At 40.6% G+C, this 16,852-nt stretch overlaps 1 protein-coding gene across 4 annotated transcripts in view; it reads left to right on the forward strand.

Annotated features, from left to right (window-relative positions):
- KDM3A (lysine demethylase 3A) overlaps window positions 1-16,179 on the forward strand; it is a 59,498-nt gene extending 43,319 nt beyond the window's left edge. For all 4 annotated transcript variants that reach the window (XM_007969986.3, XM_007969984.3, XM_073023146.1 and 1 more), the window contains exons 20-26: window positions 268-355; window positions 1,039-1,169; window positions 12,781-12,900; window positions 12,983-13,122; window positions 14,346-14,522; window positions 14,600-14,734; window positions 15,493-16,179. In XM_007969986.3, coding sequence (XP_007968177.2) covers window positions 268-355; window positions 1,039-1,169; window positions 12,781-12,900; window positions 12,983-13,122; window positions 14,346-14,522; window positions 14,600-14,734; window positions 15,493-15,573 — 872 coding nt within the window. In that variant the 3' untranslated portion in view covers window positions 15,574-16,179. The remainder of the gene's footprint in view (window positions 1-267; window positions 356-1,038; window positions 1,170-12,780; window positions 12,901-12,982; window positions 13,123-14,345; window positions 14,523-14,599; window positions 14,735-15,492) is intronic.
- The last annotated feature ends 673 nt before the right edge of the window (window positions 16,180-16,852 follow it).

The following is a 16,852-nucleotide window of genomic DNA, read 5'->3' on the forward strand; positions in this document are numbered from 1 at the left end:
TGTTAGTTGGTGATCTTTATTTTGCTGCACCTTGCTGCCTTCTGGGTACAAATGGGTTTCTTTACACTGCAGAAATAAAATGGTGGATAGTTGGTAAGAGGGGAAAAATAAGGAGTAATAATATTTGTATACTAAATTTATCAGGTTATGAAAATTTTGCGGAGATAAATTTATTTGTATTGTTGAGGCATAAAATGCTACTTTGTCATTTATTTTGGTGTGTTTCTGAGTTATAAATAGTAACAGTTCATTGTGGTTACCTTTCAGATCGTTTGAAAAATGAAAAAGAACCAATGGTGTTGAAACTTAAGGACTGGCCACCAGGAGAAGATTTTAGAGATATGATGCCTTCCAGGTAATGATTATGAAGGTGGGGAGAGATGATTCTGTCCTTGACTTGGTAGGATAGTGAGAAAATAGTTTTCAAGGAAATAACAAAAGTTCTGCAGTTATACTGCTGCTGATTTTTCATTTCTAGTCTGTAGTCATTGGAGGCATGTTTATTTTTAGATGAGATGAAGAAGTGATTGGCTTTTAGGCCTGGCTAATGGAACACCACACATTTTCCGAGGTAGGCCCTACTAGAGAAGAGGTTCACTTTTTCTTGCAAGGCTGATTTGGAGGCAGTTGTGGAATCTGATGTGTAAGGGTCAGAACAGTATAATCACAGCACTGAGTTAGACAAGAAGACATCTATTGGGTGGATCTATTTTCCTGATTGAGCTTGAAACCTTGAAAAGGGTGTCATAACTAATCAATGATGTATCTCTAAGCGTAACTTTTTGTCTAGAATTTATTGCTGAGATCTTTTGTCTGAACTGTTACAGCCGATTTTGACACATTTGTGTGTTGTAGGAGAGAAAGAAGACATGTTTGTTTGTAAATACTGTAATTCTAATCTTAAATATTTGATGGCTCTCTGTCTACATGATCACAGATATATTTGTTCCTTTTGGTGTAAAAGGAACAAAACAGGTTACACAATAATGAATTAGAAAAGCAATCTTATTTTGCAAATTCCTGGTTCTGTTGTTCTAGGTTTGATGATCTGATGGCCAACATTCCGCTGCCCGAGTACACAAGGCGAGATGGCAAACTGAACTTGGCCTCTAGGCTGCCCAACTACTTTGTTCGGCCAGATCTGGGTCCCAAGATGTATAATGCTTATGGTAAGGAGGAGATGGCTAACTTTAAACTGGAAATAAAACAACTGAAAATGTTTGGAAAATTGATTTTGTGGGAGGGAAAGGTGGAAAACACCCATAATCTTAATGCTTAATACAGCCACAGCCTTCATTTTTATGTATTTCTTTTCATTCCCTGGCCACATGTTTGTGTATTTCATTTTCATAGTTGCAGTTGTAGGGCATATGCAATTTTGTGTTTTTCCCTTTACTATGCCTAATTTTATGTTGTAAAATCTTTACATGTTACTTAATAGTCTTTAGATCACTTTTAATGGTGTGTGATACATCATTGAAAGAATGTACTTTTATTTATTTATTTATTTTTATTATTATACTTTGAGTTCTAGGGTACATGTGCATAACGTGCAGGTTTGTTACATATGTATACTTGTGCCATGTTGGTGTGCTGCACCCATCAACTCGTCATTTACATCAGGTATAACTCCCAGTGCAATCCCTCCCCTCTCCCCCCTCCCCATGATAGGCCCCGGTGTGTGATGTTCCCCTTCCCAAGTCCAAGTGATCTCATTGTTCAGTTCCCACCTATGAGTGAGAACATGCGGTGTTTGGTTTTCTGTTCTTGTGATAGTTTGCTAAGAATGATGGTTTCCAGCTGCATCCATGTCCCTACAAAGGACACAAACTCATCCTTTTTTATGGCTGCATAGTATTCCATGGTGTATATGTGCCACATTTTCTTAATCCAGTCTGTCACTGATGGACATTTGGGTTGATTCCAAGTCTTTGCTATTGTGAATAGTGCCGCAATAAACATACGTGTGCATGTGTCTTTATAGCAGCATGATTTATAATCCTTTGGGTATATACCCAGTAATGGGATGGCTGGGTCATATGGTATATCTAGTTCTAGATCCTTGAGGAATCGCCATACTGTTTTCCATAATGGTTGAACTAGTTTACAATCCCACCAACAGTGTACAAGTGTTCCTATTTCTCCACATCCTCTCCAGCACCTGTTGTTTCCTGACTTTTGAATGATCGCCATTCTAACTGGTGTGAGATGGTATCTCATTGTGGTTTTGATTTGCATTTCTCTGATGGCCAGTGATGATGAGCATTTTTTCATGTGTCTGTTGGCTGTATGAATGTCTTCTTTTGAGAAATGTCTGTTCATATCCTTTGCCCACTTTTTGATGGGGTTGTTTGTTTTTTTCTTGTAAATTTGTTGGAGTTCTTTGTAGGTTCTGGATATTAGCCCTTTGTCAGATGAGTAGATTGCAAAAATTTTCTCCCATTCTGTAGGTTGCCTGTTCACTCTGATGGTAGTTTCTTTTGCTGTGCAGAAGCTCTTTAGTTTAATGAGATCCCATTTGTCAATTTTGGCTTTTGCTGCGGTTGCTTTTGGTGTTTTAGACATGAAGTCTTTGCCCATGCCTATGTCCTGAATGGTACTACCTAGGTTTTCCTCTAGGATTTTTATGGTATTAGGTCTAACATTTAAGTCTCTAATCCATCTTGAATTAATTTTCGTATAAGGAGTAAGGAAAGGATCCAGTTTCAGCTTTCTACTTATGGCTAGCCAATTTTCCCAGAACCATTTATTAAATAGGGAATCCTTTCCCCATTTCTTGTTTCTCTCAGGTTTGTCAAAGATCAGATGACTGTAGATGTGTGGTATTATTTCTGAGGACTCTATTCTGTTCCATTGGTCTATATCTCTGTTTTGGTACCAGTACCATGCTGTTTTGGTTACTGTAGCCTTGTAGTATAGTTTGAAGTCAGGTAGCATGATGCCTCCAGCTTTGTTCTTTTGACTTAGGATTTTCTTGGAGATGTGGGGTCTTTTTTGGTTCCATATGAACTTTAAAGCAGTTTTTTCCAATTCTGTGAAGAAACTCATTGGTAGCTTGATGGGGATGGCACTGAATCTATAAATAACCTTGGGCAGTATGGCCATTTTCACGATATTGATTCTTCCTATCCATGAGCATGGTATGTTCTTCCATTTGTTTGTGTCCTCTTTTATTTCACTGAGTAGTGGTTTGTAGTTCTCCTTGAAGAGGTCCTTTACATCCCTTGTAAGTTGGATTCCTAGGTATTTTATTCTCTTTGAAGCAATTGTGAATGGAAGTTCATTCATGATTTGGCTCTCTGTTTGTCTGTTACTGGTGTATAAGAATGCTTGTGATTTTTGCACATTAATTTTGTATCCTGAGACTTTGCTGAAGTTGCTTATCAGCTTAAGGAGATTTTGGGCTGAGACAATGGGGTTTTCTAAATATACAATCATGTCATCTGCAAAGAGGGACAATTTGACTTCTTCTTTTCCTAACTGAATCCCCTTGATTTCTTTCTCTTGCCTGATTGCCCTAGCCAGAACTTCCAACACTATGTTGAATAGGAGTGGTGAGAGAGGGCATCCCTGTCTTGTGCCAGTTTTCAAAGGGAATTTTTCCAGTTTTTGCCCATTCAGTATGATATTGGCTGTGGGTTTGTCATAAATAGCTCTTATTATTTTGAGGTACGTTCCATCAGTGCCGAATTTATTGAGCGTTTTTAGCATGAAGGGCTGTTGAATTTTGTCAAAAGCCTTTTCTGCATCTATTGAGATAATCATGTGGTTCTTGTCTTTGATTCTGTTTATATGCTGGAATATGTTTATTGATTTGCGAATGTTGAACCAGCCTTGCATCCCAGGGATGAAGCCCACTTGATCATGGTGGATAAGCTTTTTGATGTGTTGCTGAATCCGGTTTGCCAGTATTTGATTGAGGATTTTTGCATCGATGTTCATCAGGGATATTGGTCTAAAATTCTCTTTTTTTGTTGTGTCTCTGGCAGACTTTGGTATCAGGATGATGTTGGCCTCATAAAATGAATTAGGGAGGATTCCCTCTTTTTCTATTGTTTGGAATAGTTTCAGAAGGAATGGTACTAGCTCCTCCTTGTACCTCTGGTAGAATTCGGCTATGAATCCATCTGGTCCTGGACTTTTTTTGGTTGGTAGGCTATTAATTATTGCCTCAATTTCAGAGCCCGCTATTGGTCTATTCAGGGATTCAACTTCTTCCTGGTTTAGTCTTGGAAGAGTGTAAGTGTCCAGGAAATTATCCATTTCTTCTAGATTTTCCAGTTTATTTGCATAGAGGTGTTTATAGTATTCCCTGATGGTAGTTTGTATTTCTGTGGGGTCGGTGGTGATATCCCCTTTATCATTTTTTATTGCATCAATTTGATTCTTCTCTCTTTTCTTCTTTATTAGTCTTGCTAGTGGCCTGTCAATTTTGTTGATCTTTTCAAAAAACCAACTCCTGGATTCATTGATTTTTTGGAGGGTTTTTTGTGTCTCTGTCTCCTTCAGTTCTGCTCTGATCTTAGTTATTTCTTGCCTTTTGCTAGCTTTCGAATGTGTTTGCTCTTGCTTCTCTAGTTCTTTTAACTGCAATGTTAGAGTGTCAATTTTAGATCTTTCCTGCTTTCTCTTGTGGGCATTTAGTGCTATAAATTTCCCTCTACACACTGCTTTAAATGTGTCCCAGAGATTCTGGTATGTTGTATCTTTGTTCTCATTGGTTTCAAAGAACATCTTTATTTCTGCCTTCATTTCGTTATGTACCCAGTAGTCATTCAGGAGCAGGTTGTTCAGTTTCCGTGTAGTTGAGCGGTTTTGATTGAGTTTCTTAGTCCTGAGTTCTAGTTTGATTGCACTGTGGTCTGAGAGACAGTTTGTTATAATTTCTGTTCTTGTACATTTGCTGAGGAGTGCTTTACTTCCAATTATGTGGTCAATTTTGGAGTAAGTGCGATGTGGTGCTGAGAAGAATGTATATTCTGTTGATTTGGGGTGGAGAGTTCTATAGATGTCTATTAGGTCTGCTTGCTGAAGAGATGAGTTCAATTCCTGGATATCCTTGTTAACTTTCTGTCTCATTGATCTGTCTAATGTTGACAGTGGAGTGTTGAAGTCTCCCATTATTATTGTATGGGAGTCTAAGTCTCTTTGTAAGTCTCTAAGGACTTGCTTTCTGAATCTGGGTGCTCCTGTATTGGGTGCATATATATTTAGGATAGTTAGCTCTTCCTGTTGAATTGATCCCTTTACCATTATGTAATGGCCTTCTTTGTCTCTTTTGATCTTTGATGGTTTAAAGTCTGTTTTATCAGAGACTAGTATTGCTACCCCTGCTTTTTTTTGTTCTCCATTTGCTTGGTAAATCTTCCTCCATCCCTTTATTTTGAGCCTATGTATGTCTCTGCATGTGAGATGGGTCTCTTGAATACAGTAGACTGATGGGTCTTGACTCTTTATCCAGTTTGCCAGTCTGTGTCTTTTAATTGGAGCATTTAGTCCATTTACATTTAAGGTTAATATTGTTATGTGTGAACTTGATCCTGCCATTATGATATTAACTGGTTATTTTGCTCGTTAGTTGATGCAGTTTCTTCCTAGCCTTGATGGTCTTTACATTTTGGCATGTTTTTGCCATGGCTGGTACCAGTTGTTCTTTTCCATGTTTAGTGCATCCTTCAGGATCTCTTGTAAGGCAGGCCTAGTGGTGAGAAAATCTCTAAGCATTTGCTTATCTGTAAAGGATTTTATTTTTCCTTCACTTATGAAACTTAGTTTGGCTGGATATGAAATTCTGGGTTTAAAATTCTTTTCTTTAAGAATGTTGAATATTGGTCCCCACTCTCTTCTGGCTTGGAGAGTTTCTGCCGAGAGATCTGCTGTTAGTCTGATGGGCTTCCCTTTGTGGGTAACCTGACCTTTCTCTCTGGCTGCCCTTAAGATGTTTTCCTTCATTTCAACTTTGGTGAATCTGGCAATTGTGTGTCTTGGAGTTGCTCTTCTCGAGGAGTATCTTTGTGGCATTCTCTGTATTTCCTGGATTTGAATGTTGGCCTGCCCTACTAGGTTGGGGAAGTTCTCCTGGATGATACCCTGAAGAGTGTTTTCCAGCTTGGTTCCATTTTCCCCCTCACTTTCAGGCACCCCAATCAGACGTAGATTTGGTCTTTTTACATAATCCCATACTTCTTGCAGGCTTTGTTCATTTCTTTTTCTTCTTTTTTCTTTTGGTTTCTCTTCTCGCTTCATTTCATTCATTTGATCCTCAATCGCTGATACTCTTTATTCCAGTTGATCGAGTCGGTTACTGAAGCTTGTGCATTTGTCACGTATTTCTCGTGTCATGGTTTTCATCTCTTTCATTTCGTTTATGACCTTCTCTGCATTAATTACTCTAGCCATCAATTCTTCCACTTTTTTTTCAAGATTTTTAGTTTCTTTGCACTGGGTATGTAATTCGTCCTTTAGCTCTGAGAAGTTTGATGGACTGAAGCCTTCTTCTCTCATCTCGTCAAAGTCATTCTCTGTCCAGCTTGATCCGTTGCTGGCGATGAGCTGCGCTCCTTTGCTGGGGGAGATGTGCTCTTATTTTTTGAATTTCCAATTTTTCTGCCCTGCTTTTTCCCCATCTTTGTGGTTTTATCTGTCTCTGGTCTTTGATGATGGTGACGTACTGATGGGGTTTTGGTGTAGGTGTCCTTCCTGTTTGATAGTTTTCCTTCTAACAGTCAGGACCCTCAGCTGTAGGTCTGTTGGAGATTGCTTGAGGTCCACTCCAGACCCTGTTTGCCTGGGTATCAGCAGCAGAGGCTGCAGAAGATAGAATATTGCTGAACAGCGAGTGTACCTGTCTGATTCTTGCTTTGGAAGCTTCCTCTCAGGGGTGTACTCCACCCTGTGAGGTGTGGGGTGTCAGACTGCCCCTAGTGGGAGATGTCTCCCAGTTAGGCTACTCAGGGGTCAGGGACCCACTTGAGCAGGCAGTCTGTCCCTTCTCAGATCTCAATCTCCGTGTTGGGAGATCCACTGCTGTCTTCAAAGCTGTCAGAGTCGTTTGCGTCTGCAGAGGTTTCTGCTGCATTTGTTATTGTTTACTGTGCCCTGTCCCCAGAGGTGGAGTCTACAGAGACAGGCAGGTTTCCTTGAGCTGCTGTGAGCTCCACCCAGTTCGAGCTTCCTAGCGACTTTGTTTACCTACTTAAGCCTCAGCAATGGCGGGCGCCCCTCCCCCAGCCTCACTGCTGCCTTGCCGGTAGATCACAGACTGCTGTGCTAGCAATGAGGGAGGCTCCGTGGGTGTGGGACCCTCCCGGCCAGGTGTGGGATATAATCTCCTGGTGTGCCTGTCTGCTTAAAGCGCAGTATTGGGGTGGGAGTTACCCGATTTTCCAGGTGTTGTGTGTCTCAGCTCCCCTGGCTAGGAAAAGGGATTCCCTTCCCCCTTGCGCTTCCCAGGTGAGGCGATGTCTCGCCCTGCTTCAGCTCTCGCTGGTCGGGCTGCAGCAGCTGACCAGCACCGACTGTCCGGCACTCCCTAGTGAGATGAACCCAGTACCTCAGTTGAAAATGCAGAAATCACCGGTCTTCTGTGTCGCTCGCGCTGGGAGTTGGAGACTGGAGCTGTTCCTATTCGGCCATCTTGCTCCGCCCCACTGCTTCTGTCAAGAATGTACTTTTATTAGTGATTTCAGTGTTCGGACATTTAGGTCAATCTGCTAGCATTCTAGCTATCTTAACATCTGCTACAATTAAATGCAGTGTTCTATATTGGTGAGTAGAAGTTAGTTACTTAGGATTCAAAGTACCGTTTGAATTGGACTTTTATGCTTTTGACATGACTCAATACTAACTGTCTAACAAGGAGGATGCCTGGGATAAAGATTAGTTTCTCCATTTATCAGAGCCTTCTTTCATCATTGTAACTGTGATCTTTATCAGTTTTACACGTGGCCTTTAATTAGGACTGGATTTGAGTTGGCCATTTTGAAGGAATTATTTATTGTTGAATGCTGTTCTAGTTGTTTGAATAGTTCAGTGAATTTTATTTACTCATTTTTACTATTTGGCCCCTACTTTTCCAGTCCTCTTGGAAATTATTTATTTATTCTTCCCATAATTACTTCCATGTCACTTTCCATTTCTAGCCTTAGACCTGTGGGTGTCCTTTTCAAAAAGGACAAGGTCTGTTGTTGTCTTCACCGTGTTCTCCAAAGACTGTTGTGGGAGGGGAGGAGAAGAGGGGCAAAGACTCCAGCCCCACAATTCTGTTATGTTGAGTCAGCTCAGGGAACCACCAGGAGTGTAGTTGGGGACTGTTGTGACAAGGAAGTGTTTTTGTTTGCAAGCTCCCAGCAGTCTCTATGCCCAAGATAGTTCTGCCAGGGTAGGGGTAGAGTGAGAAATGGCGTGTGGGTGAGAAGACCCTGTGGGCACAAGGCCTTTTGCCTGTTCCTCACTTCTCAGGTCTCGGTGAGTCCTCCATGTGCTGTGGGTCTGCAGTGTGCTCTCTTGAGGTCCTGTCCCTCGAGCCCTTCAGAGACTGATTAAAGCAGCTGTTTGGGATCTTGGGCAAACTTATGTATATGAGAGCCTTTTTCCAATAAATTATATCGTGTGATATTGTAGTTTTATCCATGCATTATAGAAATCCTGAAGCTTTAAAGGTGGGTATCTAAGAAATTTTCAAAAGAATTGCTTGTGTGGTTTAACTAGCTTGGCAGCAGTTCTTTTCCCCTAGACACTAATAGATGGCAGTGTTACTCTATAAAAGCTTTTCCTATGACAAAAGGGTTCCCATCCAGAAGTAAGCATTCAGGGAATGAAAATAATGAAGATGTGTTCATTTTCAAACACCTTTTATCTTTTGTAAACATCATGGAAGAGTGGTCTTTTCAAAGGTTGGGTGATTGAGCTGTGACTCTTCAATCAGAGTAAGTGCAAAGGCTCTTTGGAGAGATCATATAATCCAGCCTCTCTTCAGCTCCTGCAACACCCCCCTGCCCATTTTGCAATGAGGACCAGGACTTGAGGACAGTAGAAGGGACATTGACATGTTCAGGATCTCCAGGGGGCAGCTAGTGGCAGGTCTGAGACTAGTACTTAGATCTCCTAATTTCCAAGCTAGATCCCATTTTCCTACTCTTCCTCTACTCTAACTCCCCATCACCCAACAGCCCCTAGTATTTCAGCTTTTTTCTCCCTTAAAAGTCCATGGTGTTTTGTTTCAGGATGTTTTGTTGTTTAGCACTCCTTTCCCTTTGACCATTATGTTTTTACAATTTTGGTTTCATCTGAGTTTACCATGGTTTAGAGTCTGGTTTTATCAGTGTACAGTTACCCATGACTGGGATCCAATGGACTTTGGGCCAGTGGCTGGACAGCAGTTTTTTCCTTCCTCGTTTTGTAGTGTGGCACTGGCCGGATCAGCAGGCAGCCAGTCCCTGCCAAGGCTTTGCCTCCTAGTCTCCTTTCCTTACTTTTCTTCCCAGCTCCATCCTCTCCCTATTGCCCTTAGTCTTAACCATCATCTTCAAGTTTGTGTTTATCATTTGCTTATATTTATACTTTTAACATATATACTTGTATTCCTGCACAATATTCTTTGTTTTTAACCTGCTTTTGAACTTCATGTAAATAGAATCAGATTTTTTATATTCATCCATGCTGTCATATAATATCATCCATGTGTTCATTTCATTCATTTTATTTCTATTATATTAATTGCTTTTTTCTGAAATTGGGCTTTTTACTGTGGAACTATTTTTCAAACACACTGAAAACTTGAGAGTCTGGTAGTGTATCGGGGAAACCCCACCCCCGATATTCAACGTGGGTTCTTTTCTATTTCTCTAAGCGTCGGCTGGTCTGAGAAATAAAGGGAAAGAGTACAAAAGAGAGAAATTTTAAAGCTGGGTGTCTGGGGGAGACATCACATGTCGGCAGGTTCTGTGATGCCCCCCCAGCTGTAAAATCAGCAAGTTTTTATTAGCAATTTTCAGAAGGGGAGGGAGTGTACGAATAGGGTATGGGTCACAGAGATCACATGCTTCACAAGGTAATAAAATATCACAGAGCAAATGGAGGCAGGGTGAGATAACAGGACCACAGGATGGGGCAAAATTAAAATTGCTAATGAAGTTCACAATTGTCATTGATAACATTGTCATTGTCATTGATAACATCGCATTGTCATTGATAACATCTTACCAGGAGATAGGGTTTGAGAGCAGACAACCTGTCTGACCAAGATTTATTAGGCGGGAATTTCCTCGTCCTTATAAGCCTGGGAGTGCTACAGGAGACCTAGGCTTATTTCATCCCTTCAGCTTCGACCGCAAAAGACAGCCGCCCCCAAGGGGGCCGTTCAGAGGCCTCCCCTCAGGGATGCATTCTCTTTCTCAGGGATGTTCCTTGCTGAGAAAAATAATTCAATGGTATTTCTCCTATTTGCTTTTGAAAGAAGAGAAATATGGCTCTGTTCCGCCCAGCTCACCAGCAGTCAGAGTTTAAGGTTATCTCTCTTGTTCCCTGAACATTGCTGTTATCCTGTTCTTTTTTCAGGGTGCCCAGATTTCATATTGTTCAAACACACATGCTCTACAAACAATTTGTGCACTTATTGTTCAAACGCACATGCTCTACAATTTGTGCACTTAACGCAATCATCACAGAGTCCTGAGGCAGCATACATCCTCCTCACCTTACGAAGATGACAGGATTAAGAGATTAAAGTATATACCCAGTAATGGGATGGCTGGGTCATATGGTACATCTAGTTCTAGATCCTTGAGGAATCGCCATACTGTTTTCCATAATGGTTGAACTAGTTTACAATCCCACCAACAGTGTAAAAGTGTTCCTATTTCTCCACATCCTCTCCAGCACCTGTTGTTTCCTGACTTTTTAATGATCGCCATTCTAACTGGTGTGATGACCCAGCCATCCCATTACTGGGTATATACCCAAAGGATTATAAATCATGCTGCTATAAAGATACCTGCACACGTATGTTTATTGCGGCACTATTCACAATAGCAAAGACTTGGAATCAACCCAAATGTCCATCAGTGACAGACTGGATTAAGAAAATGTGGCACATATACACCATGGAATACTATGCAACCATAAAAAAGGATGAGTTTGTGTCCTTTGTAGGGACATGGATGCAGCTGGAAACCATCATTCTTAGCAAACTATCACAAGAACAGAAAACCAAACACCGCATGTTCTCACTCATAGGTGGGAACTGAACAATGAGATCACTTGGACTTGGGAAGGGGAACATCACACACCGGGGCCTATCATGGGGAGGGGGGATGGGGGAGGGATTGCACTGGGAGTTATACCTGATGTAAATGACGAGTTGATAGGTGCTGACGAGTTGATGGCTGCAGCACACCAACATGGCACAAGTATACATATGTAACAAACCTGCACGTTATGCACATATACCCTAGAACTCAAAGTACAATAATAAAAAATAAAAAAAAAAATAAAAAGAAAAATTATGGAAGGCTAAAAAAAAAAAAAAATTAAAGTAAAAACAGGCATGGGAAATCACAAGGGTATTGATTGGGGAAGTGATAAGTGTCCATGAAATCTTCACAATTTATGTTCAGAGACTGCAGTAAAGACAGGCATAAGAAATTATAAAAGTATTAATTTGGGGAACTAATAAATGTCCATGAAATCTTCCCAATTTTTGTTCTTCTGCCATGGCTTCAGCTAGTCTCTCCGTTTGGGGTCCCTGACTTTCCACAACAGTAGTGACTCCATATAACTCATCACCCAGTTATATAAGAGCTTTCAACTTTTTGCCATAATTGTTTCATTGTCTCCTCTCCTTAAATTTTTTCATCATCCTCTCATCTATACTATGATTTCACCCTAATACCAAATGCTTTACCTATTCCTATGGCTGATATTTCAGCAAGCTGGAAAGAAAAAGTACAACAGGGTTCTGGGGCCCTGGTCCCAAGTTGGAATGAAGAAATGTGCTCTCTCAAAAGTATAGCCCCTCTAAAACCACAGCCCCAGGCAAGCCAGAGATAAAGTCTTCCTCCAAAACAGTATTGCGGGGCGTTTGCAGAGGCCGGCAGGTTAGAAAACAGCTGCTGCTTGCTCACTACAAGCTGTGCTTCTCTCTACTGCCCAGCCTAAGAAGCAGAGTCCTAGTGTTAGAATGGCTTGCCCAAGGTGACTGCAGGGTAAGCTTCAGGATGATTGCTGTGCAAGGGGAGCCTTCTCCTCTGAGCAAGGAATTAGCCACAGACTATGAACACTGGAGGGACTTGTCATTCCGCATCACTCCTCACCCCTCCTCTTTTACAGTTGAGAGAACCAAGGAATGCGTTGGGCAGTGTTCCTTCTTATACTCATGATAGCCATTTGAGGTTCCAGGTTTATGTGTGTGTGTGGGTGGGGGCTTTCCCTTGGACTCCCCATCTTGAGTGGTCCTTGGGCTTTGCCTCTTGTCCCAGAGCTCCTAGGCTGTGGCAACAATCAGAGCCTGAGCTCACTTGATTTAGCAGATGTCCTTTTGGCAAATCCCACCTTCAGAAGCCTGCTTTACCACTTCCATTTCCTGCTGTTTTTGGCTTCTGAGTATTCCTTCTTTTCTTGCTAGCACATTGATTGGTTAAAGATTTTTTTTTGCAATAGTTTGATCCAGAATTTTTATTCTCAGCAGAAGAGTCAATCAGGGACCTACCATCCCCCAGGTAGTGGAAAGACTATAGCAGCCTTTGTTGTCTTCCGTAAACTTAAGGCACTTTGTTTTTGCAGGATTAATCACTCCTGAAGATCGGAAATATGGAACAACAAATCTTCACTTAGATGTATCTGATGCAGCTAATGTCATGGTCTATGTGGGAATTCCCAAAGGACAGTGTGAGCAAGAAGAAGGTAGGGTGCTGAGCATAAAAGGAGGGCTTACTCTTTGAGCCAGGGCCTGTGGTCTGATATTTGCTTTCTCTTCTTGCTCTAGAAGTCCTTAAGACCATCCAAGATGGAGATTCTGACGAACTCACAATAAAGCGATTTATTGAAGGAAAAGAGAAGCCAGGAGCACTGTGGCACATATATGCTGCGAAGGACACGGAGAAGATAAGGGAATTTCTTAAAAAGGTGTGCTTTTTATGGCCTGTGTGAACAGAGGAATAGAGAATAGCAATATTACGTTACATGTGGTGAACTGACTGGCTTGGCTAGGGGAACTGTCACGACCTGAAAAGTTAAATCTGTACCTGTCAGATTGAATAGGCTGAAGGTGGTTGCTAAGGAACAAGGATTCTAAATGATTAGGATTACACTTCTTAAAAAAAGCAGGCCTTGTCTTTTATGGCTGTGTTTTGTGTTAGAGTGCATTTAGAGATTTTTGTTCTCTGCTTTCAAGTTAGTGCATCTGATCATCTCCCAGCATCTATTTGTCTTTACTGCCTTAAGAATCTGAGCACTTCAGAGGTGCATGTATCCTTGGCCCTGAGTGACCATGTTCTTGAGTGAGTTACTAAGTTTGGTTTTGTCCACTCTCATGTAGCAAGTGACCCTACTTGTCATTAGCAAGGGATGCAGGGATTCAGAAGATTCTAGGTTTCCCCTGTAGTTGGCAGGTTTTTTCAGCAAGGGCTATGTGTGGAAATTCTAGGCAACTAGAAAGATGAGACATGTTCAGTTTTAAACTTGTTTGGCACTGAGGCTGCCAGTTGCAACCCAGGTGTCTTTGGCTGATATGCTTCAGTCATTCATGAGTCTTGGATATGAACATTCCTAACCTGTTAGCTGGCCCCAAGTATGTCTTTAACAAGCACTTGTTTGAATCAAGGTGTTTCTGGCTAAGGATCATTTGGCTCTTGCAGAAAACTGGCTTGGTCACCATATTGTTCCTTTGATATTGTCACTCTGAGTCTCTGCTTTACCAGTTACTGGATCAAGGATAGGATAAACAAGTCTAATCTGCAGCTGTCTTTGGGACTGTTTCATAAGTCAGATTAAGTGAAGACAAATTTCTAATAACTTTAAAACAAGTTCATTTATAAGGAGCCTGAGCCTACTTATGTTTAAAAGTCTAGAGTAAAATATTGTTTAAATACAGTATTTACAAACTTATACAGAGCCTGCCAGTCATGGTTTATGGGAACTGACATCAGAGAAGCCACATTTTCTTCGTCCTCCTTCTGTTGGTTCATTCGGCTGAAGTCTTCCAGTACTACTTGTCTTTTTCTGCCAATGGGAGCACTTAAGTTGAAGAAGGCCTGACATTTATGAACTGCCAACACTGTTTAGAGGAAAAAAATGGCTTATTGGGTCTTAGCATGTTACTGTTGCATAACATTTTGGGTGTATTCTAGGTGTCAGAAGAGCAAGGTCAAGAAAACCCAGCAGACCACGATCCTATTCATGATCAAAGCTGGTATTTAGACCGATCATTAAGAAAGCGTCTTCATCAAGAGTATGGAGTTCAAGGCTGGGCTATTGTGCAGTTTCTTGGGGATGTGGTGTTTATCCCGGCAGGAGCTCCACATCAGGCAAGAATCATTACTTTTTCTTTATTCTCTTTATAGTATGAACTTTTGGGTTACTGATATCACTTGCTGTTTTTCAGGTTCATAACTTGTATAGCTGCATCAAAGTGGCTGAAGATTTTGTTTCTCCAGAGCATGTTAAACACTGCTTCTGGCTTACTCAGGAATTCCGCTATCTGTCACAGACTCACACCAATCATGAAGATAAATTACAGGTAAAAATAGCACCAATTCCTAGCATTCTCTGGCTATGGCTTCATGGCCCATTCTTGACCTTATAAAGAGAGTCAGTGGACTTGGCCATATCGTACTTAGTAGCACAGTGAGTTGATGAACTTAACTTTATATCTAGTACCACTATCTGCTTAAGTGAGGGAGGAACAAGAGGAAATCTCACCTTGGTTTGATTTGATATTGTTTAGAATCTGTAAGCAACTGTCCCCACAGAGAAAGGCCTTAGTACTGAAAATGAATAGATTTGTCTTCTGATCTTGGCCCAGCTGCCTGTCAGGGGTCATGAACACAGTTCTTAACCTTCAGTGCTGCAGTGTTCTCATCACCCTTAGGTAGAGCAGAACTGAGTCTCTCAGACTGAAAGAGGTCTGAAGGGGTGGTATTTTCAAAAGAATTTCAGTAATGAATTATGTAACATAATTTCATGTTTGGAAAATTAGGGAAAAATAATAAAGCTGTACCTTGGAATTGCCTCTCCCTGTACTCACTGTGAGTAGGTCTCTGTGGCATCAAAACCTTTAAAAGGGGGAAAATGAGCTTTTTAAGTTCTTGAAATCATGGGTTTAAAATGTATATGAAATACTGGTCTGAAGGAGCCCAGGGACCTTTACAGTATTGACATTTCATACGAATATTGAATTTTAAATTCTGCGAGAAGGTAATAAAATTGGAGAAGTTTATTCTTAGTGACAGGTTTCAGATTTAAATGTAAAATGACCATATTTTCTATTATTTTTAGGTGAAGAATGTTATCTACCATGCAGTGAAAGATGCAGTTGCTATGCTAAAGGCCAGTGAATCCAGTTTTGGCAAACCTTAATCTCCCTGCACATTGGAAGTGAATTACAGGCAGCTGTTCAAACTCTTCAGGCAGGATTCCTGTGGACTTTTGAGATTCATGTTACCTCATCTTCTTTTTTAAACTGTACCCAACTTGTGAGGGTACTCTGTCTAATGTATATTTCTAGTGTTTACAGACAGTTAATGTGTATATGTAGTAACTATTTACAGAACATGCATCCTTAAACTGTGACTTCTCACCTAGTGCAGAACTTTTACCAGGCTGTAAAAGCAAAACCTCATATCAGCTCTGGAACAATACCTGCAGTTATTCTCCAGCTGTTTGGACAATTTAGATTGGGTTTATAACTATTAGGAATCACTGCACAGTTTACTTGGGTTGTATTTTGTTTTGTGTCAGAGCCCCCTCTCCCTCATCCCTTAGGGTCCAGAAGAGCAATGGAGGAAGTGACAGCTAATGTTGCAGTTCTTATTGTATGGCATAGGATTGGCATTATATAGCAGAAATCAACTACTGTACAATTTCTTGGGGTTAACCATCTTTAGTTAAATGGAATTTTAATTTAAATGAAGCTTTGCTAATTTTAAGTGTTAAGCATTTTGCATTAAAATATTCATATTATAATTTGGCTCAGTTTATTGGCATTATCCTCTCATTGTGGTTTCAGCACAACTTTCTTCAAATGCAGGTGTAATGAATTGCTCCAAGAACTCTTCTCAAAAGTGAAGAAGTTTGATGCTGTAGTGATTTTCTGAGTGATTATTACAAAGCTAACATGGAAATTCCTGCTCAGCCAGGTAGAAACCCTGTCACACTTTGTCAAGGAAACACCACCAATTACATTTAGAAACAGGAATTAACCAAGAAACCAAGTAGTGCCAGGTTAAATGGTTCTAAAAAGGTAAGTAATGAAACACTTTGTCTTCTGACCCTTCATAATGTAAGTTTATGAAGGAAAATGAAATTAAGTTCTATGACAGTACTACCTAAAATACTCATCTCTGTGAAGGAAAAAAAATTCACAGAGAAGCACCTTTCGTTAGCCCACTGATTCTCCTAGGCCACTCTTTCATTTAATTTCTTTAAAAAAAAGGAATTAAACATTGAAATCAGGTAGTACATAGACAAACCCTAGAACCTGAGTTTTGTGAGCTGAGTAGGAGGCCAGAGGATCAGTATTAAATTAAAAAACCCATTGCCAAATCTAAGGTCAAAAGATTTGCTCTAATGTTTTCTAGGAGTTTTAAAATTTTAGCTCTTAAATCTTTGACCTATTTGGAGTTAATAATTAAATATG

The sequence above is a fragment of the Chlorocebus sabaeus genome, chromosome 14, assembly GCF_047675955.1.
Source record: "Chlorocebus sabaeus isolate Y175 chromosome 14, mChlSab1.0.hap1, whole genome shotgun sequence".
NCBI classification, from domain to species: Eukaryota; Metazoa; Chordata; class Mammalia; order Primates; family Cercopithecidae; genus Chlorocebus; species Chlorocebus sabaeus.